Raw genomic sequence first — 24,869 nt, 5'->3', positions numbered from 1 at the left:
GACACTCACCTAGCAGATGTTTTATTTAAATTAGCTTGCAAAAAAAAAAACAATACAAGCACAATATATTAATCTAAACTATGTTATTATTGTATTAATCTATTACAAGTAGTGCTACTATAACATTTCATGTATGCATGTTTAAATGTTTGATTAAATAAAATGTAGAACCAAACAATTGAGCAATAAGTGTATTACTAAATGACAATCATCAATAAACCAACACCTCAGTTATTGTTACTCCATGTTTATCACCTTTTACCTCATTTGCAACCTTGGTTAATAGAAGAGATGCAGAAAGCCACTCATTAAATGGTCACAAACACAAGACTTCCAAATCCAATTATTCATAACAGGACATTTATTTGCTGATGAGATTCATCTTCACACGCCTTTATAGCAGTTTGATTCTGATTTTTACTGTATATATTTTTCTAGAATTTCTACAAGAAAGATACGAAGATGGCAGCAATAATGACATGATTGTGAACATGACATTTAAAATGATGAAACTTTCTATAAATTGTTAGATAAGATACAAAGATTCAGGTAGTTACAGTTAATCGAAATAAAAACACATCTAGGAGCAGGTTTTTTTTTTTTGCACAAATTTCAGTAAAATGATTGTTCTATAGACAAAATATCTAATGTGTTCTTCACATAAAATAAAACTAATCTGCCATACTATTTATGCATTTAAAATGTATATGTAGGTAAAATATCTTCTTTGAAAGAAATGATTTATCTGTCAAAAACTGGGTGGAAATGGTATGTAATAATGTCTGAGTTTGGGAAAAGGCATAAAGACGTTTTCATTCAGTCATTGGGTGAGGTGATTTCTATTTTAAGCCTGGTGAGGTTATTGAAAACTGATGAAAAACGTTAGTGTTGAAGGTTTTAGTGATGTGTGGAAAATTCAGATCAGTGAATTGACCTAGATCTGGTGTAGGGTCAAGTTTGCTACAATTTACTGATATCTTGGTAGCACTTTATTTTACAGTCCTGTTTCTCATGTACATACTATGTACTTATTATAGTAATTACAATAACTATGTAATAACTAGGTACTAAACCTGAACCTACCCCTAAACCTAACCCCACCCCATGTAGTTACCTTGTATTACCAGAACTTTCTTGGATAAATACACTGTAAGTACACTATAAGTACATGTAAGCACACGTACTGTAAAATAAAGTGCAACCGATATCTTTGTGCATCCCTGTTCAATTTTCCTAAAATTATTGAAAAGATTTTCTTTTCAGGCATTTTTTTTCTTCCAATAAATGGACTGCGGTCCACATTTGGATCCAATATTGGTTCCACCCAGAATGTGAATCATTTTGTAAAACTCATAGCTTCATCATTATATTAACCACATACAAACAAAGCTGTTCTGACTGCTCTGTGTGGTATTAACTTCTGAGAAATGACTCTTTATGATTGAAAAAAGATCAGTAGATTTACTAGCACCCTACCAGATAAACTTGCAAAATCATGTTCGTTCTTCCAATTAATAATCAATACAAAGTTTCTAAATGCTGTAGTCAGTTTTTGTTTTTAAACGGATTCTCATTCTGTTTCTCTGCTTTAATATATGTCTCAGTTGTCAGCGCTTTACTTGAAGCCTGTATGTATAATGCATACATACAGTGACAAATGCATTGTCACTTTACAATTCAGTACATGATCTCATGGGTAATTGCAACCAAAGTTATAAGGGCCTTTCGCACCGCGAAGTTTAGTTCCTCAACTAAAGATACAGTATTAAAGTACTGGGACGATTTTGAGTGAACTATTTCCCAGTGCCATTCAAAGGGTTGCATTTGCACCAGCAGTGTGTACTAAGAAGTGACATAAGCCGGTCCACAGCGATGCCATTTGTGTGCGGTGTTCAACAACGTTAACAAAGAAGAAAACGTTAACAACAGGAGGATGGAGGTCACTGTGATCAGAGCTGTGTTTTTGTTATGTCTCACGGGTCTCATTGTGTCTTCACAATAATGGACATGGAATGTCGACGTATATGTAAAGTGATTGAAAGAACGGAAAGGAGGACTAAGAATCCCCAACGACAACTGGCAGTGCTACATTTGCTCAAGTGCCTGCATCGATTCATTTATCGTTGTTCTCCATACTTGCGAAATAAGTGGACACAGTGTTAACAGTATGTTACACGCCGTATTAAATCATTGCTGGTGAGGGCATTTTCAAACACGTCTGGCCAATCAATGTCTTCTTACGTCACAGGTAGTACAGCTGTGCTGGTTAGACCCTTCTCCGCAGTAGGATCTAATTTGGTTCTCAAAAAAGGCAGTCCGGTACTAAAATAGCACCTAGTTCCGGTGGAGCAAAAAAGTCCAAAAGTGGGTAGTTCCATAATTAGTTCTGGTACTATGAAGATGTTCCAGCGGTGTGTGTGGCCCTATAGCTAAAGGGTTACTTCACCTGAGAATGAAAATTTGTCTATCTTCTACTCACCCTCGAAGCATCCAGGGTGTATGTAACTTTCCTCTTTCAGAATAATCCAATCCAATCAAAGTTATATTAAAAATTGTCCTTGCTCTTCCAAGCCTTTCAATGGGGGTAAGCGGGTGTTTGTTGTCAACAGTTCAGAAGATGTAAAATAAAGTGCGTGCATCTGTAATAAAACGTCTTTCAAACGGCTCCAGTGCAATCAATGCATTTTTGTACGATAAATATCCAGATTTCAAACATAATAAACACTTTTTTTCTCACTTCTGTTGACTGTTGGGAACCGGAAGACGTGCAGCTGTGCAGACGTATGGGTCACGTGTGCACCTATGGCAAATGTAGGAGCAAAGGAAACAAAGTTTCCATACTTTAGCAAAGGAAAACCAGTTTCATCTTGGCTTATTTTGAAATCCTCCTGATGTTTTTCTTTAAAATCCCCCCGGAGCCGTGTGAGGGATGTTTTATTTCAGATGCACGCACTTTATTTCACATCTTCTGAACTGTTGACAACAAACACCTGCTTACCCCCATTGAAAGGCTTGGAAGAGACAAATTTTTATATAACTTCCACTGGATTATTCTGAAAGAGAAAAGTCACATATACCTAGGATGCTTCAAGGGTGAGTGGATGATGGACAAATTTTCATTCTCGGGTGAACTAATCCTTTAATACTTAATTTTTACACCATTAGAAACTAGCATGATGATCAACCAATTTCTAGTATAAGAAATCTGCAAATATTAAGCAATCTGTGCATAATATTTATGCAAAATATAAAGTTTTTTAATTTTGTATACAATTATTCATGAAAGCATATAATGCTTTATAATGCATTATTCATAAAGACTTCGAGTAAAGTGTTTTTTAAACAAAAAATATCTTTAAAGCCATATAAGCATCTCATTATTCAGAAAAATGTAAGTCAACCCTACACTCTCAGAAAAAAAGGTACAAAATCTGTCAGTGAAATAGTACACTTTGAGAAAATATTCATTTGTACCATTTAGGTACTAATATGTGCTCTTCGGGTAATAATATGTACCTTTACAAGTAAATAAGGTACAAAATTGAAGGTACAATTCCAGTGAAAGCTTTTTTTCTGGGAGTAACCTTGTAGTTCAGCAAAAATGAAAGTTTTAGCATCATTTACTCAAATTGTTCCATACCTGTATGAGGCTCTTTCTTCTGCTGAACACAAAACAAGATATTTTGAAGAATGTTGGAAACCAAACAGTTGATGATAGCCACTGAGTATTATTTTCCATACTGTTGAAGTCAAGGGCCACTGTCGTCTGTTTTGTTTTTGAACAGAAGAAAGAAACTCATACAGGTTTAGAACAAGTAAATGATGACAATTGTCATTTTTGGGTGAACAGTTACTTTAATGTTTGCCATTGGCTGTGGGCTATCGCTTGCCTACAGTTGGGTAAAGCAGAACTCCGCTGAATGAGGACAGGATTTCACTGGATGCTGAAATCGCCAGTTTTCCTGATGTGAGCACCAGTCCCGTCCTCTGGCCCCGCTTCAGATGAAGAGCAAGACTTACAGAGACGGTCCCTCCACAGACGCAGTCCTGAGTGTCTCTGCCGCCTGTTGCAGCAGTGGAAAGCTTCTGGATGTTGCGATTGGCTACTGAGAGAAAGGCCTCGAGGCTTTCTCCCGCTTGAGCGGTTAATACAGCGCTAAGCAGGTACCGTCCGTCCAGGGGAACCATGAACACACCTAGAAACAACAATGGTAGAATGCTACTGTTATTGTGTATGATTTTTCTTTCTACAGAAAATTCACTGGCCGGTGTGGAAAAGGTGTATGGTATTCTGTTCAGAATGCATGTTAAATGCAATTTTATTAAACTGTATTATAGTTTTATTTTGTACCGTTTTTTCCGGACTATAAGTCGCACTTTTTTTCATAGTTTGGCTGGTCCTGCTAAATTAATTTATCAAAATTAATTTGACATGAACCAAGAGAAATGAACTAAGACAAATGAACCAAGAGAAAACATTACCGTCTACAGCCGCGAGAGGGCGCTCTATGCTGCTCTGTGCTCCTGTAGTCTACACTGAAAACATAGAGCGCCCTCTCGTGGCTGTAGACCGTAATGTTTTCTCTTGGTTCTAAATAAATGTGACTTATAGTCCAGTGCGACTTATATATGTGTTTTTCCTCATCGTGACGTATTTTTGGACTGATGCGACTTATACTCAGGTGCGACTTATAGTCCGAAAAATACGGTATTTAATGCAGCTAGCTGATTTTTTTGGAGCTGCTTAAGGCTCCTTTATATGTAATTTCATAATTGTATTGTCTATGGTTAAAATACTGCTGAATGTTCTGACAAGCATTTATGGTGAACTAAAGTACACTTTAAAGACATTTCTATTTAAGACATTTGTAATAATGAAGTTGCAATCTAGTACATTCAAAATTTATAACTGAATAACAACAAAAGAGCATAAAATCATTTTCAGATACTTCACGTGCTTTGAAATGTTGGTCAACACATTAAAAATAAATGTACTTCAAGCATGACAAATGATAAACGATCAAAACGTAATAATTTAATTTGTACTTTCAATTAAAACTTTTGATTGGACATTACAAAATGCACTTTTTAAAAGTGTACTTAAGTTTATTAAGTAACAAATCTTACGTGTTTACTGTGTAAGTCAACACAAAATAAGTGTGCTTTAAAGCATGACTAAAGATTATTAAAAGAAAGATTTAAAATGTACCTTAAAAGTAAAACTGTTAATAGTTATACTTTACATTTCAACTTTAACATAATATAGTTATGAAAGTTTCTCTCTTTAAAGTGATCTTATTTCATTAATATACGATTTGTAAGTAAAATTTTTTTATAAATATTTATATATATTCTTTTAAGATTCTTTTAAGATCACAACAAGTGAACATTCAATACAATTAAGTGCATTTGTTTTTCCACAAAGGTAGCTTTTGAAAAACAATATAATTAAGTGCTGATTTATGATTTTGTCTTGTCATAAATTAATGTACCTGTTTGTGGATCATAGTGTCTTCCATCATTTAACAGAACATTGTTGAATCGGATGATGCCGATTTCTCCAGGGAATGGCACAAGTGTCAGACCAGCCGAAAATGACACATAGGTCATCATTCGCCCTTCTCCTGCATAAACACACATACACACACACTCACTTTTCTGTCACTTATTGACAACACAACTCTGTAAAATATATGGGATGTTTAGTTGTACCTGTGGCCATTTGTACTGTCCTCAGTGGAATCTGTGCTGTAGATGCAGGAAAGAATCAGTTGTGAATACACTGTATAAAACTGTAATATTCAATACATACTTTATTTGTTATATTCTGCCAGTGTTGGGGAAGCAGCTTTAAATTATGCATAACTTGTAGTCTGGCAAGCTACAGTTTTAAAGTACTTAATCTACAGTCAAGCTACTAGAATTCAAACTACTGAAAAACTATTGAAAAGCAATGAGCTTCACTACTAGTGAGCTACACTGCAAGTTAACAAAAAAGTAGCAAAAAAAGCTTTCTTTGTTCATTTCTAAACACTACTGTTATCAGTATGTATATATCAACATAACTCAACACTTTGAGTGATAAGAGGACTGTCACTTGTATCTTACTGCTGATACAGTTTTGACTTTCATGGAGCCTGTTTCATTCCACCCGTCTCTTACATCTCCCCCTTAGACAATCTAGCGGCATGCTTTAATCTCTCCAGTCCAGGGCTTTTAACTCTGTTGCCCCCTTAAAAAATCAAGTCTATGGTCTCTGTGAGGTCTCTGGGACCCCTAAAATCCCATGCAGAAATAATGTTGGCATTGTATAAATTAAAAAGTACCCGAGTGAAATGCTATTTAAAGTTATAGGAGTCATCTCTCTAATCTACTTCTTTTAGATCTCAGTGCTGCTTTTTTGACATATTTGATCATGATATCTACTTGACTGACTGCAGAACTGGGTTGGGTCTATCAGGTCCAGTCTTAGACTGGTTTAGACCCTACTTAAAAACAAGGAATACTACATTACACACAATCCTCACACCTTTAGACAACATGTGATATCTTGTGGTGTGCCTCAAGGCTCAATCCTGGGTCCTCTATTATTTAACTTATACATTCTTCCTTTATCAAGTGTAATTCATGAATATAATATTTAATTTCATAAGTATGCAGATGAAATGCATCTCTATAGTACAGCAATTATCCTGTCTCCACATGAAGTGTCTAATGCATCACAATGCACAACAATGAAGGATGTCCTTATTTGCAAAGTTACTTCAGCTTTGAGCAGACAGCGGATTGGTCCGGTGAAGGTAGTTTGAAAATGAACGATGATATTTATGATTTGAAAGTAAAACATACTTTAAGTATTTCATAGTTATATCATTGTATAATTTTATTTCTATGAAAGGAGAGCTATCTGATGCAAAACCAATAAGTATCTTGAAATGGAATGGGAACACATACTTACTGTACATGGCAAGAAAAAACTGTAACCTGTACATCTGTACAGTGAATGTGCGATTGCTATGTGTGTGTGAGAGAGAGGTAAAAGAAGTTAATGAATGAGTGTTATGTGTATGTGAAAGGTAAAAGCTAATTTGTTGTGTGTTTCGTGTTCGTGTGTAAGCATTTTGTGAGTGTGTGCATGCATTTTGTTTGTATCTGTGAATGTTTCCTTTGTCTATCTGTGTTCTTCAGAATTGATGCAAGATACACTTATTAGATTGTAAATTTCTTTTAAAAATAAGTTTACTAAATGTATTCCAGCAAGATCAGTTAGACCATCCAGGTTTATTGCTGATTTCAGGCCATACCTAAACACACAGACAAAAATGGTGGGCCATTGGGAAAATTATTATTAAATAAGTTGTCTTTACATACTTCATCAGTTACTTAGGAAAAATATTTGAATGATTTCATCACTTAATTTAAACTAAGGGCAATTAACTTTTATTTTTCAATTTTTTTCTTCTATTCACTGAAGTAAATTTTGGTTAGACATAACTGAGTATTTTTTTTTTTTGACAGTACCCAAACTTGAACTTCACTTTGTTCAGTTGTGAATGGCTGATCCCTATAAAATTTGGCAAATACTAAGAGGGTTTTCTCCAAATCATGTAAAAATCAGACACAAGATTGCATTATGATAAGCTAATTAACTTTTTGTATCCATTTCTGTAAGGAAATCATTTTGTATTTGCTATTAAAATCTTACTTTTAAACTCCTGGGTTGTATGTCTGATTTAAACAAAACTTAGTTTGAATCCAGTATGAGCTACATAAAAAAGCTTGAACCCTGATAATTGTGGCTATTTAGTTTATTTAGTAATTCCCCAACACTGTTCAGCTACAATGAAATGATGAATACCAGAAACGGAGTCAGGACTGATAGCGGCAGCTGGAATCCCTGGATAACCTGTCAAGAACAAATTAACAGATTCTTTGAGGTAACCCTGATTTTCTTTTATGGTTTTTATACATACACACACATACATGTATCTGAATACACTTACCTGGTGCTCCTGCATAGCCTGTGATGGACGGCATGCTCCCATTGATCCCCTGAGGGGTGCGAGACAAGACTTTGGTTACTCGCGGTGCTGCTTCCCCAGACGCCAGCGATGGGAGTGGTTGACCTCCCTCCGTGGAAACTTTTACAGCCGCTGTACCTTCAAGAACACCTGGAGAGATGCAGAAGAGTGATGGGTGAGACGGAGAGAAGACCACGACATCAAGATTGCCTGACAGTTAACAGGTGTGACTTTGCTATATATAAAAACTTAAATCCATCCGGTCCAAAAGAAATCTCAGCATTAGGAAGAAATGGAGAAACTAGAATTCATGATCCAATTTCAAAATAAGTATTTTATGCATCTTAATTTATAGCAACAGTGTAGGGGAACAAATGAACTTAAAGTGGCTTGTTGCTAAATTCTGTGTAAGGATTTTACATGTAAGTCATACTTAAATATGTGTATCAGCCAATAGAAACAGAATATGCTGCAATAATAATCTAATATTACAGGCAGCTCCATGGATTTTGTTCTGTGCAAAGAAAATGCTGCTTTAGAGTAATCTTAAACTTAAACTTAGCAATCATCTTGATTTCTGTGTATAAAAACATTTAAGCTAAATTAAAAATAAGGATTTATTTGAAATAAAAATGGACATTTTGTAGATTAATTAAATATACAGATTTGTTTGACCATATATATATATATATATATATATATATATATATAATTGGTAAAAGACTAAAGAGTGTAACCCATTTTGATCTCTACGGTATCTTAACAAGTTCTAAAACTTGACACTATAAGATGTACTCCAAACGTGGTTAAATTCTGGACTTCTATAAGTACTTTGGTTTAACTGCCTCTGAGCCCAGGGGTTTGTATGAACGCTTGTGTGTTTCTCACTAAATACTGTGTGCTCAATGAACAGAAATTACATGCTCTTCAGCTACTGCTTGAGTATATCATGCAGACAGATGTTCAACATAGAAAAGCCCTAAAAGGCACAATGGAAAAGGTTTTTATATTTTCCTGCTGTAAAGCTTTTCTTAATTTTTCTTAATCAGTGTTAATATTTAGTGTGCTAGGAAACTGCAATATATGAAAAAAAGTATCTTTTGGCTAATAATACCTAGTGTCAAATGTTGGCCACGAGTCATAAGAAACAAATCATCCCTGAAAAAAAAAAAATAATAATCTGAGAGCTAAGTGTTCAAGAACTGCTATTGTAATGACAAGACATTTTTTTTTTTTATGGTAAAGTTCTTACAACCACAGTTGGCTTCTTTTTTTTTTACTGTAGATTTCACAGTTTTTTTAACAGTTTTCTCATGCTACTGAAAAAAGGAGAGTTGGAGCTGCTTTACATGTCACACCCACTCGCTCACATGATCTCATCTAGCCTGCTAAAACACACACATATGTTGGCACTCCTATTATTATGAAAACTTTCCATAAGCGTCATGGTTGTTGTGCTGAGCTAGGACTACTCTCTGTTCCCTAAACCAACCCTTAAACAGAAAACTTTTTACTTTTTACATTATTTAGTGTGTTTATTTAGCCATTTAAATCACAGGGTCAAGTGTGTTTATACAATTAACACAATGATGCATGAGCCTATTATTAATTATTTACAGTGTGATGTGAATGTGAGGGTGTTGCTGAGAACCGCAGGCGCTGCCTCTACATCACTATATTTGGCTGATTATGTGATTATGTCTGCTTGTCATGCTCACAAGTCACCCTGGGTGGGTCAAACTAGCGGAGTGGGCAATCACAAAGTGTTCATCCACTTTCTCATCAACACTTTCAGTCACGTCCAAATCTAAATCAACTTCATCTGTGAGTTTCCTGGGAGTTTTTAGCGACATCGTAGATTACTCAGATATCAAAGCACATAATTTTGGATTAATAAATCAAAAGTAGGTCAGTACACTTCAAATCATGATTATGATGGATTAGTGCACTAAAAAATTATTAAATTGACTATTTATTTTTTTTAAGGTAAATGGTTGCAATCAATTTATTTTAGCTACACTTAAATTTAGGTCACTACCATTAAACTTTTTTTTAACCGCATCTAAAAATTAATTGTTTGCAACCACTTACCTTAAAAAATTTAGAATATTTTTTTTTCAGTGTGTTTAAGAAAATTAAACCAGAAAAATAAAACAATTAATTGAATTCTGTATTTTTGAAAAATAATGTCATTTAATTTGAGAGTATAATTAATACATTCATTTAATTCAATGTAATCTTCAAAGAAAAAGTAAAAAAAAAAAAAAATGGAATCCAGAAAATTGAAAATGGAGCAAAGATAATTTCGGAAAAAAAAAAAATTATAAAATGGAATGTGGGGAAAAAATTTAATTGATTTCATAGGCCCGTAATTATTGTAATTGTTAGTTCTTAGTTAGTTTGGTAAGCTAATTTGTAGGCCTATAACATACTGTAGTGTTCTGTTTGCATTTAAACTGTGTAAATAAAAAAAACCCTGCACTTTTACTGGACTTGAAGCCTGCTTCCTCATTTCAGTGGCATTCTAATAAGATGGAAAGGGGTCAGAGACAGGCATGCAGGAGGGTTCGATGACCCTCTACATGTGTTGCATTTATCTTAAGAAAGGAATGCAATAAAAGAGAGCTCCTGTTTATTACAGAGAAAGGAACAGGAAGCAGGAACAAAGGGGACATTGAATCGTGAGATAGTGCAGTGGTTATATCGATGTCTTTCTGATAAACTAATAGCCACTCTCCCAGAATGGAGTCCCACAATTAGACCAGCAGATAAAATATATAAAAATACATGTGTGAGCAGTGAGACATGCTTGGAGGAAAAGATCCTCTCAGAGGTCAAATGTCACATGTGACCGAGAAGGACGAGGCCATTACTATCACAAAGCTGCTCACTTACAGATAAAATTCACTCACGCACACGTGATTTTTCACTTTTATTTACATTAGGATCTGCAAATGCATTGGTTTAAATAAAAGATTCCTGTTATAAGAGACAACTCAAACATATTAATTAGTGCATCATAACCTCTCTTTTTCCCGTTTCATATTAGCCACATGTTAGTTTCTTATAATTACAATAACTAGGGAATTACTAGGTACTAATCCTGAACCAATCTTAACCATGGAGATTACCCAGTACTTACACTGTAATTACAAGTAAGTACATGTAATGCAAAAAGGTCAACCACATGCACACAAAATTCATATTATTAAAGAGACCTTGAGTATATCCGTTGGATTTACTGCGAACAAACCTATGTTTGCTATGTTTCCCTAAGTGTGTTGCAATAGTATCAAATGCATTATTCTGAATGCTGCTAGGTGAAACACCAAGCTGAACATCTTGTAAATTGCAAACACAAAATCACCAAATGAGAAGCAGATGCCCACATGCGTGTTCAAACACGCACACACACTATAATCCCATAAAGGTCCAAACGTTGCACAACTCTGGAGTCAGTCCAGTTGCAGCATGTGTGTACAATTAATACGAAAAGGGGAAATACTACTTACAACACTCACACACATTCTTGTGTTTGTAAAGGAAATCCCTCTAAAAACACAACCTAATGCGCACCGTAGCCTACATTTGCATTGTGGAGCTCATCCAGCAGAAGCTTCCAAAAACCCAAAAGATGACCAACAAAATACATCGTTTTGACTAGCAGCATTGGCAAAAACAGACCAACTGCTCACACACTTAAATACTGATTATTCATTGGCATCTATCCATGAAGATCCTTCAACATTCATATTGCACAAAATGTTTTTTCAAATGGTTCTTTTAAGAGTTCTGGAAGGTTCTTTTTGGAACCAGAAATGGTTCTTCTTTGGTATCACTGTGAAAACCCATTTCTTGGAACCATTATTTTTATTTTTTCGATCCATTTTTTAGACTTTTATTGGAAAGTAGGGACAGGACGTTACTAGGGATATTGGGAATTTCACATATACAGCCTTTTTATGGAAAATAACAGTTCGGTGATCATACATGAAAAGGGCATTTTGAAAAAGAAAAAGAAATCCATCCTTCCAGATTTCTGGGAAGTTGTAAGCTAACTGGTAAATAACTGGTCAACAAATACACAAAATTACCAGTTTAAGCACATAAAAGGTCAGGACACACTAGTGTAAGAAGTCTGCTTTGGGCCAGTCATAAAGATCTAATGGAGGTGATGTATGATTGAGGTGATGTCACTTTTTATGGTAACATTTTAACTCGAAAGTCAAAAAAGGTTTTTAAACTGGACAGAGAAAGAAACGTCACCGGTTACTATCGTAACCTCGGTTCCCTGAGAGACAGGAACGAGACATTACGTCAGCTAAGACGTATATGGGAACTCCTCCCTTCTCCCACTTTTGCTGAAATCTTATTGGCTAACGCCAGCTGGGGACAGCTGGCCAATTGACGCGAAGCATGCAAATACTGACAGGTTCGCGGGCAGTATAAATTGCATGGGCGCGAAAATTACGTCAGAATCACGACTGAACGCTAGCACAGCTGATCAAACAGCGACCACGGCGGCTAACGTAATGTCTCGTTCCCGCCTCTCAGGGAACCGAGGTTACGATAGTAACCGGAGACGTTCCCTTTCGAGGCGGGAACTCAAAATTACGTCAGCTAAGACGTATATGGGAACTGTATAAAATCCCGCCATGAGAGCAGTGAAGATAAGCCCTGAACGGAGTCAATCACCCTCACACATAAGCAGGACAGTTCTAGCCAATGGCCGTGTCGCTAAGAGTGCTTGCTTGCATCTGATAGGCGGAACTAGACCAATGAGACATAGCTCCGAACCCTAACAAAATTAGCATATCTTTATGCAGTAAATGTGAAGCCCGCACTAAACAGGGCAGACACAACACAAAAGCACTCAAGCTTGAGAGTAAACACAGAGTCGACAGTTTAGCGGTGACAACTGCATAAACCATTTAAACCATAACACAGAGTTAGCAGCCATGGTAACTACTGTATAGCTGGTTATAACAGAATGAATAAAACTTAACTCACCGAAAGTACATGTGACGCAACAGAGGGTAGATCCAGCTTGTAAAACCTGGCGATTGTGTTCTGGGAAGACCAGCCAGCAGCAAAACATAAATACTGGATAGACATACCTCTAGACCAGGCCCATCAGGAAGCATTTATATCGTCCTCGCAGAATGAGCTCTGATGTTGAGGGGATAACCCTTCCCCTGGCATTCGATAGCGTCTACGATCCAGTGACAAAGTCTCTGTTTAGAAACAGCACGTCCCTTATTTCATCCACCAAGCACACGAACAGCTGGTCCGACTGACGAAAGGCGGCCGAGCGATTCATATACATCCGTAAAACCCTAACAGGGTCTCGGCGCTCTGAGTATCAGCGTCACGCGAGGCTGAAGGCTCAACAGATAAGGCGGGCAGGGAAACAAAACGGTGTATTGAGTGACTTCGGAACGAAACCAGGTCTCGGCCGGAGAGTGATGTTACAGTCGCCAGGTCCGAAACCGATGCAATATCATTCACCAAACCCAAAGCAGACTTCAGGGAAGCTCCTTAACCGCAATCGAAGCTAAGGGCTCGAATGGTAGTAAGAGATAGAGCCCTCAAAACTAGAGCTAAATCCCACGGCGGCACGGAGGGCGGCCATGAATTACACAATCTCCTTGCTCCCCTGAGAAAACTGATTACCAGAGCGTGCTTACCGATCGCTTGCCCGTCAACCGGGGAACGAAAAGCGGCACTAGCGGTCACATACACCTTCAGCGTGGATGGTTTCAAACTCCCGCTATCCATACTGTGCTGTAGAAAGCGCAAAACATCCGACACGGAACAGGTCCCCGGGTCAACATAAATGTCCTTGCACCATTTTGTGAAAACTCCCCACTTCTGCGCGTAGCAGTGAATGTTTGATGGTGCTCGCGTCTCCGTAAGTGTGTTTAGCACTCGTGAGTGCAGAGCGTCCCGCTTATTATAGTCCACGCAGCGGCCACACATGAAGGTTCCACAGCTCGGGGCTGGGGTGCCATATTGTGCCGTTCGCCTGAGACAGCAGGTCCTGCCTGAGGGGGATTGGCCATGGGGGAGCCATCACTAACTCTCTCAGGTCCGCGAACTAGGGCTGATTCGGCCAGTTCGGGGCCACGAGTATAACTGACGCTCTCTCCTCCCTGATTTTGCACAACACAGGCAGAATCTTCACCGGAGGGAACGTGTAGGCCTGGCTTCCGGCCAACGCGATGTCAGAGCATCTCCCGGCAGGGGGTAGTGAGATAGCGAGAAAAACGTCTTACAGTGTGCGTTCTCGCTCGTGGCAAACAAATTCACTTCCTCCCTCCCAAATCATTAGATCTGATCCTGGGTGAAGCCTCCATCTCCTTGAGGAATCCCGTTCCTCGAAAGCATGCTCACTCCACGGTTCAAAGTACCGGGGATGTGCGACGCTCTTATGGAGATTAAGTGTAGGTCCGCTCACAACAGGAGCCTCGCTGCCTGTTTGAATAGAGATCTGGAGCGCACGCCGCCCTGGCGATTTATGTACGAGACCACAGACGTGTTGTCGGTTTGTATCAGTACAAGTTGCCGCTCCAATTTCGACCGAATGGATTGCAGGGCTAAGGACAACGCTTTCAATTCCAAACGGTGTGTGCCACCTTCTCTGTGACTCCGACCACAGGCCTGAGGCAGGTACACCCAGACGCACTGCTCCTCAGCCTGAAGTAGATGCGGTCGTAGAGAAAAGAGCTCCTGGGCTGAACATATCCGGGCTGTTCCACGGTCTCAGAGTGCTGACGCAACTGTGAATGACCGTATGTGTTTGTGGACCGAAGACCACGCCCTCGGCGGAACTCGAGTTACAGCCAAAACAGTAGCGGCCACAATGTAGCAGACCCAGATGGCAGACTGAAGAAGCCGCCGCCATTCAGTCCCAGAAGCCTCTGAAATTCCCTCAGTGTAAACGACCTGCCCGGTCTGAAACAGCGCATAGTCGATGAGATGCTCTAGAGAGAGATGGGCTCGCATCGCCATCGAGTCCAAACATATTCCCAGATATGTTACAGTCTGACTCGTAAAAGCACGCTCTTCTGCTTATTCACACGCAGTCCCAGCGTATCCAAACGGACGAAGCATTGTTTTCACGTGACCGATAGCACATCTCTCGAGTGGGCTAAAATCAGCCAATCGTCCAAATAATTCAACATGCGCATTCCGCTCGATCTGAGGGGAAAATTCGCTCTATCGCTCCCTATCGAGCAGACTGAGAACTTCCTGTTGCAGAACAGGACGGTTCTGGGGCAAAGTCAGTGATGGGACCACGCCATTGAAGCGGGGAGGTCTGCGTTTGAATTAGAGAGAATATCCATTGTGAATATTCCCAGTATCCACGGTGAAACGCCCGGGATAGCCTTTCTACCGTCCATGAAATGACACCGCGGACGCGTTACCTCTACAGCCACGGATGGCTTATTATGACCAGGGCCCCGCCCCCACGAGGCTGGAAGCACTGGCGGGAGGGCGGGTCACGTCGCGTAATGGTGTGACACTCTTGCGCCATCGAGAGGCCATTATAATCATGGGTTTGTGGCTCTGCGCTGTTAGAGACAGGGCGAGTGACACAATGTTGGGTGCAAGAATTTGGATACATGCTTCTAAAGTAAAATTTTGACTCACACAAACATCATATAACGCATATAACAATCGTCACCCATAGTGACATGGGGGACACGATGCATGTTTTTTGTGGTGTTAGCACTCTCGCTCGCTCGCGAGGCCTTTATAATCATAGGTTGTGGCTCTGCACTGTTCTGAGACAGGGCGAGTGACACAGTGATGAATGTAAGAGGAAGTAAAGCTCTTTTGTTGATTTTATACATGCTTTTATTGTGGAACTCACACAAACAGCATTTAAACAGACATAGCAATCGTCGCCCGAAGGAACATGGGGGACATAATGCATCTGAACATGGAGGGTGACACCGTGTTTTTGTGGTGTTGGCACTCTCGCTCCCTCGCGAGGCCATTATACTCATGGGTTGTGGCTCAGCGCTGCTATGAGACAGGGCGAGTGACACAGTGATGAGTGTAAGAGGAAGTAAAGCTCTTTTGTTGATTGTATACATGCTTTTATTGTGGAACTCACACAAACAGCATTTAAACAGACATAGCAATAGTCGCCCGAAGGAACATGGGGGACATAATGCATCTGAACGTGGAGGGTGACACCGTGTTTTTTGTGGTGTTGGCACTCTCGCTCCCTCGCGAGGCCATTATAATCATGGGTTGTGGCTCAGCGCTGCTATGAGACAGGGCGAGTGACACAGTGTTGAGTGTAAGAGAAAGAAAAGCTCTTTTGTTGATTGTGTACATGCTTCTTTTGTGGAACTCACACAAACAGCATTCAAACACACATAGCAATCGTCGCCCGAAGGAATGGGGAACATGATGCATTTGAACATGGCACTTGGGGGCGGGGCCTCCCGCGCACTCACTCTTTCACTATCGGTCAGTCAGGGAGACGGCTCGATTGCGCGCTGGCTCTCTCGCGGCGCGGGGTCCTAAACCGACCCTGACGTTTCCTCCCAGGTTCTTACCACTGCTGGTTTCGGCCGAAACGAGCGTCCGGTTCAGAGCGGGGTGTCACGGCGGGCTATTTTAGCTGGTCTTAGACCCTGACGAGGTGCATAAGAGCGGAACCTCGCAGATGAAGACTGGAGTGAGCGACGGGGTATCACATGGCTCATCGCCTTGGCGCGCTTTCTGCGTCTCTGAGAAAAGCTCCATGACGTCACCAAAGAGGCCGGAGGGAGCAACTAGAACGTTTAGGAGCGTCCCATGGTCCGCGTCTTCCAGGACAGCTAGGGTAAGCCATAGGAGCCATAAGCAGAGCGCTTAGTAACCATCAGCGTGAGATCAGTTGCCGTGCGCAGATCCTTGATGACGTCAGCGCTACTGTGCCGCCGTCTGCCTGAACACCTTGAGTATTGCCCTGGCATGAAGAGCAGAAGCTGCCTTCCCTTTTTTTCAGAAGTATAGGCTTTGTCCGTCTAAGGGCCGTGAACCGCACGGCTTGGAAGGCAGGCTGTGGTCCGAACCAAATGCAGAGGGAGACGGGCACAGGTTGCAAGCGAGACCCAGCTCTGTGACGGCCTTTCCGAAGACCCTGACGAGCTCCCCCTGGAGGTCTGCAGGGCCCTCTTGGTCAGGGCGATCCCTCTTTACTGAGAGGTCCAAACCTTTTCCGACGTCGAAAGCGACATGGAGTCGTTTTCCTCGCCAGCTCCGAAGAGGACGAAGTTCGTGGGGCGGAAGCTATCGCCCACCACGCCGACGTCAACTCGTCTTCGGGCGGGGGAGGGCCCACCAGCGGCTCGCTGGCGGCAGTGGGCCTCATTCTCGCTGTTTTCCGAGCCACTCTGGCTCTGAGGGCGCGCACTGGCAGCTCAGCACAGTGGGCGCACGTGTGGTCCGTGTGAGAATCCCAGGCAGGTCACACAGAACTGGTGAAGGTCCGAATCTAGCATTAGCAGCCATCGGATGCGGAGAGGAAAACAGGGTGAGTAGTCCTCTATTGCAACTTCCACGATGACTTAGATAAGACTTCTAGCGTGAAGAAAGAGATTCTGACGTAATTTTCGCGCCCATGCAATTTATACTGCCCGCGAACCTGTCAGTATTTGCATGCTTCGCGTCAATTGGCCAGCTGCCCCCAGCTGGCGTTAGCCAATAAGATTTCAGCAAAAGTGGGAGAAGGGAGGAGTTCCCATATACGTCTTAGCTGACGTAATGTTGAGTTCCCGCCTCAAAAGGGAACTAAAGAGATTCTTCTCATCCAGGAAGATAAATAAAATTTTGCAGTCAGTGCATTCAAAGGTAGTTTTCTATGACTGACACCACAGAGTTTACCAATATTTTGTTGCTGATTTGTAAATGTCATTGCTTGCATGAACAGTAGATATGGTATAATTACCAAAAAAGAAAAAAAAAAGCTGAAAAATGCAGATTACCATTTCCATAAATGTATCACCAAGCAAGTTTTATGCAAAAAAATCTATCTACATACACTGACATGTTTTCATGCATTATTAAAAGGTGATTCCTAACAATAAGAATTAGGAACATGGTGTAGAAAATGGTGCATAAAAATATTCCACTCCTCATCTACAATGTCAAAACGATTAGTCTAATAATTCTATAACCTATATGGTTTCTGGATTTTTCTTAGCCGGGGCTCCAACAATGTGCATTAATGTGATGTGTGTGGCTGTTTGTAAGTTCTTTCTTTTCTTTCTTCACCCAAAGTCTTTTTTCAATACATTATTGAACTTGAATTGTTCCCTTCAGCGCTGTGGGAGTAGGGATAACTTGCATATGGAGGAAAAGGACAATCTTAAGTCTCTACTGAGATCTTTGTGTCATTTTAAATTAGCACCCCATCATTTTCCAGAGAAACGGGTTTCTGAAAAGTCAGGTACCTCTAATAGGACTGTCCTAACAAATTATTACAGTATTATTATTACAGTATTATTATTTTTTGTGATAAACCAATCTGCAAAACACCATTTTTGTTATCGACAGATGAATATTGCTTACCTGTAGGTACATCAGTGATCCCATCCTGGCCATCTTTTGAAAGTTGTGAATTTGCTCTAAATGTGTTAAGGTCTCTTGTATGTGCGAGCACTGTACTGTTCAGCTGACGGACGCAGGTCCACAAGCCATTGACGTGTTTGTTCAGTCCATCTTTAATCCGTTTCAGACTGTCTGACATTGGCTCAAATCGACCACAAACGCCTTCAATTCTTGCCACGCGTCCATCAAGCCCATCAAGCAAGCCATTTATTGTCCTCACTTGCTCTTGGCTTCGCCCAGAATCCACCTCTAGATTTTCCACCCGTTGCAGGAGGGTTTCAAAACTCATGGTCTGATTGAGATCTTCCTTAAGAGAGCCAACCAGGAGCTGTGTGTGTTTCTCCAAGACTTCCAGGCGCTGATCAAGACCAAAGAGTAGCTGAGAAGTGCTGTTGTCCCATTGAACACCACTGATCTTCTCTTCGAAAGCTATTCTTTGGTCTTCCTCTTCCTTAAGTCTTTCCCTTCTCAGTTTCTCCTCAAGATAGAGGCAATGTACCTCTGCGCTCCTTTCCGCAAGATTAACCCTTGCCTCCAGAACGTGCCCTTGTGCATTTATCTGTGCAATGGAGGCATTTTGCTCCCTAATTGCGTCTTGGAGTATCTGTTGAGTGTCCTTGAGCTTCTGGACCTCAGCATTGTCCAACTCTTGGGTTTTTCCAATGGGAAGCTGGAGACGCAAGTCTTGGATCTCTTTGCGGAGTTCAGTCTCTTTGGAGTCAAGGAGCTCGGCTAGACTCAAGTAAGAGGTTTCTTGTTCCTCACACTGTTCTTGCACTGACAGCATCTTGTAGTCACATGCATTCTTCATGTCTGCTATTTTGATGTCCATTCCTTGAAGAAGCTCGTCACGTAGGGCTGAAAGCTTCTCATCTATGTATGCCTGACATGCACACTCATTGGTTGCAGCTGTTGAGGAAGGCTGAAGCGGTCCAGTGCTGCTTGCTTCTGTTAGTCGATGCATCTGTCCATCAATGTTCTGGATCCTCATCTGCAGATCTTGGATGCTATTAGTGTTGGTACTGATGGTGTTGGAGAGCTGGGTAATGTGGTTCTGGAGTTCATCAGTGCCTGGTGATGATGATGAACGGAGGTCATATGGGAACGTAATGCTCTCTATTCCACCCGCTTTGACATCCTGTGGCTGTTGCAAATTCCCCAACATGTTTAGGACATATTTGGTCACATCTTCCTGTAAATCTAGCCGTAGGTTCGCATTGGCAGAAGTCATGGCTTGCAGGCCGAGTACAGTCTGAGAAAGACGCTCCACTTCTTCTTCTAATGCCTGAACTCGTTGACTCTCGTATTGACGATCTCCATGATCTCCCAGCTGACGGCTATGATGTCCTTTCTGCCCGGGTTGAGACCATGGATGAGTCTGAGAGAACTCTTCTGGTCCTAGAAAAAACCAAAATAACACTTGTACTTGTTTCACAGTAACTTAGTGACTAAATTTAAAAAATACAGTCTGCATCACTTTTTCTTTCATTTTATGACAACTTCTAATAAAACGACGTTCAACCATTGAACTAAATGGAGTTAAAGAAACAACAAAAGTTTTTAAGCTAATTACTAAAAAAAATATATTCTGACTAATTTCAAAATTGAGATGTGGCATTATTTCAGCTTTTAACATCTAGCATAGCACTTGTTAGTTTATTACTTAGAATTTAATTTCAGAGTGTACTAATCCAGATCAAATATTGCTTATTTCACTTTTTTTTTCAAATATAAACTTAAAGACATTTACCCAAGATGCTCTGTTGTTGGCTGCGTGTTGAAAGAACATCTTGACGTGGTTCCTCAACAACACTGGGTCTCTGTGGGGTATTTTTCAGCTCGGTACAGTCATAGCCTTGATATCCTGGACAGCACCTCCATTCCAGTTCAGTCACTTGTTTGTAGCCTATTTTGTACATAGGCCTCATGTGAGAATGATACCTAGAAAGACAGTTATGGATTAGGATGTTACAAACCAATTTCTGACCATAGTTTTTGATAGGACACAATTAAATTTGAACTACAAACTTAAGGTTTCCATTTGACATGATACAATACACTGTTTTGGCCTCAGATTACTAGCCACTTTACTATAACATCAAAAATTTCTCCCACTGCAAGGATTGTGGGGAATATTAGACAAAAAAGCATACACAGATGCACTGATTTAGTGAGATACAAGTCCTAATAATCATACCCAATTCATATCACCGCTCTTTAACTACTACATACAAACATTTTAGTAAATCCTTTGATGTAATTTGGTGTTCAAACATGTTTTTAAGTTATACACTATATTTTTTGCAATGCAACATGAAGATAGTAAGTAATGATTCATTTTCTGGCACCTAATAATGTGGAGCCAAAAAAATCTTTAAAATCTAATGTGACATGTTTCTAAGAAATGTACTCTTTGTAGACCTCTCATAAAATAATAAGTGCAATTATATTGCATGTGCATTTATTGTGTATTTCAAAGCATATTTTTAAAAAAGAAAACCTGTACTTGCAGGTAATAAATTACTGAAATAAAAGGCCACTTACGTGCACGTAAAGAGAGACACTGTCATAACGTGTTTGACACTGTTGTGAGGTTTCTCAACACATACACTTTTATAAAAAGTGCACTTTGCAATAATACCAAATTAAATAGGAACTTAAATGTTTAAATGCTTATTGCATTTAATATAAATGTAATCTTAATACATTTTTATTCAATTGCAATTAGCCATCTGAAAAATAACATTTGGTACGTTCTTAAGCATATTTTGAACTACATTATTTCTATAATAAGTACTGTTTTTTAAAGTATGCCAAAGTGCACTTTTTCACACGGGCGTGCTGGTTTCATATATTTAAACCTTTATACCATTACCAAGAAATGTTTCAATTTAATGAGTCATGTCACAAAGTGGAATGATTGTATATAAAATAAAAATATCTTTACACTTTTTAATCTTTATTTTTCCAAAAGTAAATATATTTAAATGTATTGCTTAAGGACAACATGACCTTAACCTAAACTTATATTGCCTTAGTACATAAAAATATCATATTTACTCTCTATAGTCTCCGCACATTAATTATTTAACCAATAAAATACACACTTAAGCTTTGACTACCACATTATAGCCAGTATGTTTACTGAGTAAACAGCACATATTCTGGATGTTTGCTGCATGTTTCAGAAGAACCAAAGTAACAACATTAGTCCTGTGAAATTGGAAAAATGTCACTGATCTTCTTCGCCTAACCACTCTGTCCACAAAAGGAAGCATGTCTGTTCTCATGAGCCATGCAAACATAAACAGCAAAGTGCAGAATTGCACACATAATTTATTAGGATTTATTCCAGCAGTGACACACATCTGGAGTGCAGCTTTAAAAGCAGGCGATGTGCACGAACATGTGTGACTTTCTAATTGCAGCATTTCTGAAAAGTTCTCATGGATTCTGGACAATTTACACAGGCTAAAACAGACTGTTCAGTGTGGCCCCTGGCCCTTCAGAAGTCGTAAATAATTTGGAGACTGATAAAGCAAAGACCTGCCACTCAATGGGTCCAATTTAACTGCACTGCTTCAATCCAGTTCTGATCTCATCTAATCTGATCTCTGGTCACTTCCGCCAATAAAAATGTCCATGTTAACCCCCGGCCCCTGCATGCGCTCTCCAGAGACACTTACATCATCTGCTGTGTGCAGTCGGGCTGATGCGGAGGACAGGGCAGGAGCTGTGGCTCCATGACGTTCTCGTTCGCTGCCAGCACTGCGCATGTCACGTTCTTATGCACCACAAAAGCACACCAGTTTCTGTGAAAGAGTGAAAAACTGTGAAAACTAATTTATACTCTACATTCAAGAAAATCATTGTCACATAAAAAAAAAAAAAAGTTCGGTAACAGTATAGGGAACAATTCTCACTATTAACTAGTTGCTTATTATTAACATATTGGATGTTTATTAGTAACACATATCCTGCATGACCGTATTCTACATCCCTAATTCTACTCAACACCTAAACATAACAACTATTCGTTTAAGCAGATTAAGAGTTTATTGAGGCAAAAGTTGTAGATAATAGTTTGTTAATAGCGAGAACCGGACCTTAAAATAAAGTAAGACCAAAAGTTCTATTAGTCTACCGTTCTCTGAAAGTTACAAACAAACGTTTATTGAATGTTTGTATGAAGTTTTCTGAATTAGCATGCACAAAAATGTTATTTAAGCCATTTGTGTAATGTTTTTGTAACATTTTAGCTAGACATTGATTATTTTAAAATGTTTTTTTTTTCATGTGTTACGTTTTAAAATGTAACTACTTGTTTCAGAATGTTCAGAGAAAATTAAAAACTAACATTTTGAATTGTTAGAAACTTGTATTGTTGTATCATTATTGTTTTATTTCTTTCTCTTTTTGAATACTGGTATGTTTTGCACAACGAGGAAAGCTCTAGCCACTCCCACTGATTAACCAGCTGTCTTTGATTACTAATTGTTTAAGAATAATTGAGGTGTGTCCTGAAGCTGAAACACATACTCGAATTATTTAGCCCAGTTAAATAAGGCTTTTTATTTTTACTACACCAGTGCCTTGGAGTATTTCATCTTCTCAGTGTAACATTCCCACAATGTTTTTTAAAATGTTTAGAGCATTCCAAAATAACATTTTCTTAACTTAAATGGAACATTAGCAGTGTTCTTTCAACATATTATTGGGTAATATTACCCAATCATTCATAAGGAATTACTAATTACTTGGAAAGCATGATAACTGCCTATAAAGCCTGAAATCATTGTAGGTTTTTGAGGTTTTGGATGGTAATTCCTTCTGACAGATTTAGTAGCACTTTCTTATAAAGGGTTACTATGAACCTTGCCTTTAATAAGAAAAGTCCATAAAAGCAGATTTTCCCATATTGATTTCTCGCTGGTGTTGTATCCCAATTTTGAATTATCCATTGCATTGTTGTTTTATGATTAAAGGAATGTCTGTAAATTTAATGGATGATGCCCTGGCAGAAAATAACCAGTGCCCCTTCTGGATATTAGGAAAAAGCGCTAGAAAACTGCATTTAAAAACTATTTCTTCAGAATGATCCATGCTTAGTATGAAAGATAACAGCCTACTAGGTAAAAATTATTCGATCAAATTATAATTCGACTATTAGGCTACCTATTGATTATGTAGACCATTGTGTACAGGAAATTAGTTGACAGGTCAAAATAGTTACGTGTCCTGCATTAGATTAAATAATGCATTAATTAAGTGCATGTAGTTCCGGTTACAGTGCAATTATACATTTAAGTACTGAGTATTATTTAACAAGCACTTAGTAACTAGGCTATAAGGTTTAGATTTATGCATGTAATTATGCATAGCTAATTCACTGTTATTACTGCATGTAACAAGAACACTGTTAAGCTTTACCTGATATCTTAGTAGTTCTCAGGAAGGCATGAAAACCTGCATTCAGCTACTAATTCGTTAATCAGTTTCTTGTTAGTTAACAGAAGTTAGGCAACTAGAATGACTACAGAATCAGAATGAGCTTTACTGGCAGGTATTTTAACACATAACGAGGGATTTTAATTTCAATACCAATGTATCAGTTTCTTTAAAATATCTGGAGAGGGGGGAAAAAATGAAGATATGTGTTCCGTGCAGTTTGAATCGTAACACTATTGATAATAGTGCTACATATTACATTATAACTCTCAAAAACACATTTTACCCGAGATAACTGATGCCCCAAGTGTTTTTTCTCCAATGCCATCTCCACAATAGGACGGACACTTACTTGTTTCGTTGTCTCGAAGCAGAGCTGGAATAAGGACTGCCCTGGAACAGACTATACCTCGACGGAGTGCCATCAGTCAAAGGAAAGGGCATGAGAATAATAAATATAAACGCTGTGTAACCTGCGAGGACGCGCTTCATCTCCAAACACCCAACCAGAGTCAGCGTACACCTTATCCGAGGATTTATAAAAAAAGCTCGCACAGAGTGTTTTCCAGAGTTTCTTGACAGGGTGATGATGGTAGTGAGATGGGACAGTGGCAAGAGTCTGCAAGAGCCCCCGCCCCAATGAGCGCTTCCTACTGGACGCTGCGCGCGGGATCAGGTTCCCAACTCCATTAGTTCAGGTTCCCAACTCTACACTCATTACTACACGCTGCTTTAGACGTGCTTATACTTATGTTTCTTCAAAAGAATGCAATCTTTTAAGAATCTCAT

The 24,869-nt window shown here is 39.3% G+C and overlaps 1 protein-coding gene and 1 long non-coding RNA gene across 2 annotated transcripts; both read right to left on the bottom strand.

The window, feature by feature from the left end:
• Positions 1-343: 343 nt before the first annotated feature.
• On the bottom strand, positions 344-1,925 carry LOC132127290 (uncharacterized). Its single transcript, XR_009427508.1, has 2 exons — positions 1,203-1,925; positions 344-960 (listed from the first exon to the last, which is right to left on the bottom strand). It is a non-coding gene; the product is annotated as an uncharacterized LOC132127290 (long non-coding RNA).
• A 1,422-nt stretch (positions 1,926-3,347) lies between these two features.
• emilin2b (elastin microfibril interfacer 2b) lies at positions 3,348-24,705 on the bottom strand. The gene is made up of 9 exons (XM_059539016.1): positions 24,433-24,705; positions 22,319-22,444; positions 20,383-20,573; positions 18,594-20,030; positions 8,004-8,171; positions 7,859-7,906; positions 5,713-5,748; positions 5,493-5,624; positions 3,348-4,196 (listed from the first exon to the last, which is right to left on the bottom strand). The coding sequence occupies exons 1-9, from the start codon at positions 24,570-24,572 to the stop codon at positions 3,880-3,882; spliced, it is 2,595 nt and encodes an 864-aa protein (XP_059394999.1). The 5' UTR covers positions 24,573-24,705; the 3' UTR covers positions 3,348-3,879.
• Between the last annotated feature and the right edge of the window lie 164 nt (positions 24,706-24,869).

This window comes from Carassius carassius, chromosome 3 (genome assembly GCF_963082965.1).
Source record: "Carassius carassius chromosome 3, fCarCar2.1, whole genome shotgun sequence".
In the NCBI taxonomy this organism is placed as follows: domain Eukaryota; kingdom Metazoa; phylum Chordata; class Actinopteri; order Cypriniformes; family Cyprinidae; genus Carassius; species Carassius carassius.
The sequence above is the reverse complement of the archived record's forward strand: the minus strand, read 5'-3'. Positions and strand labels throughout refer to the sequence as shown.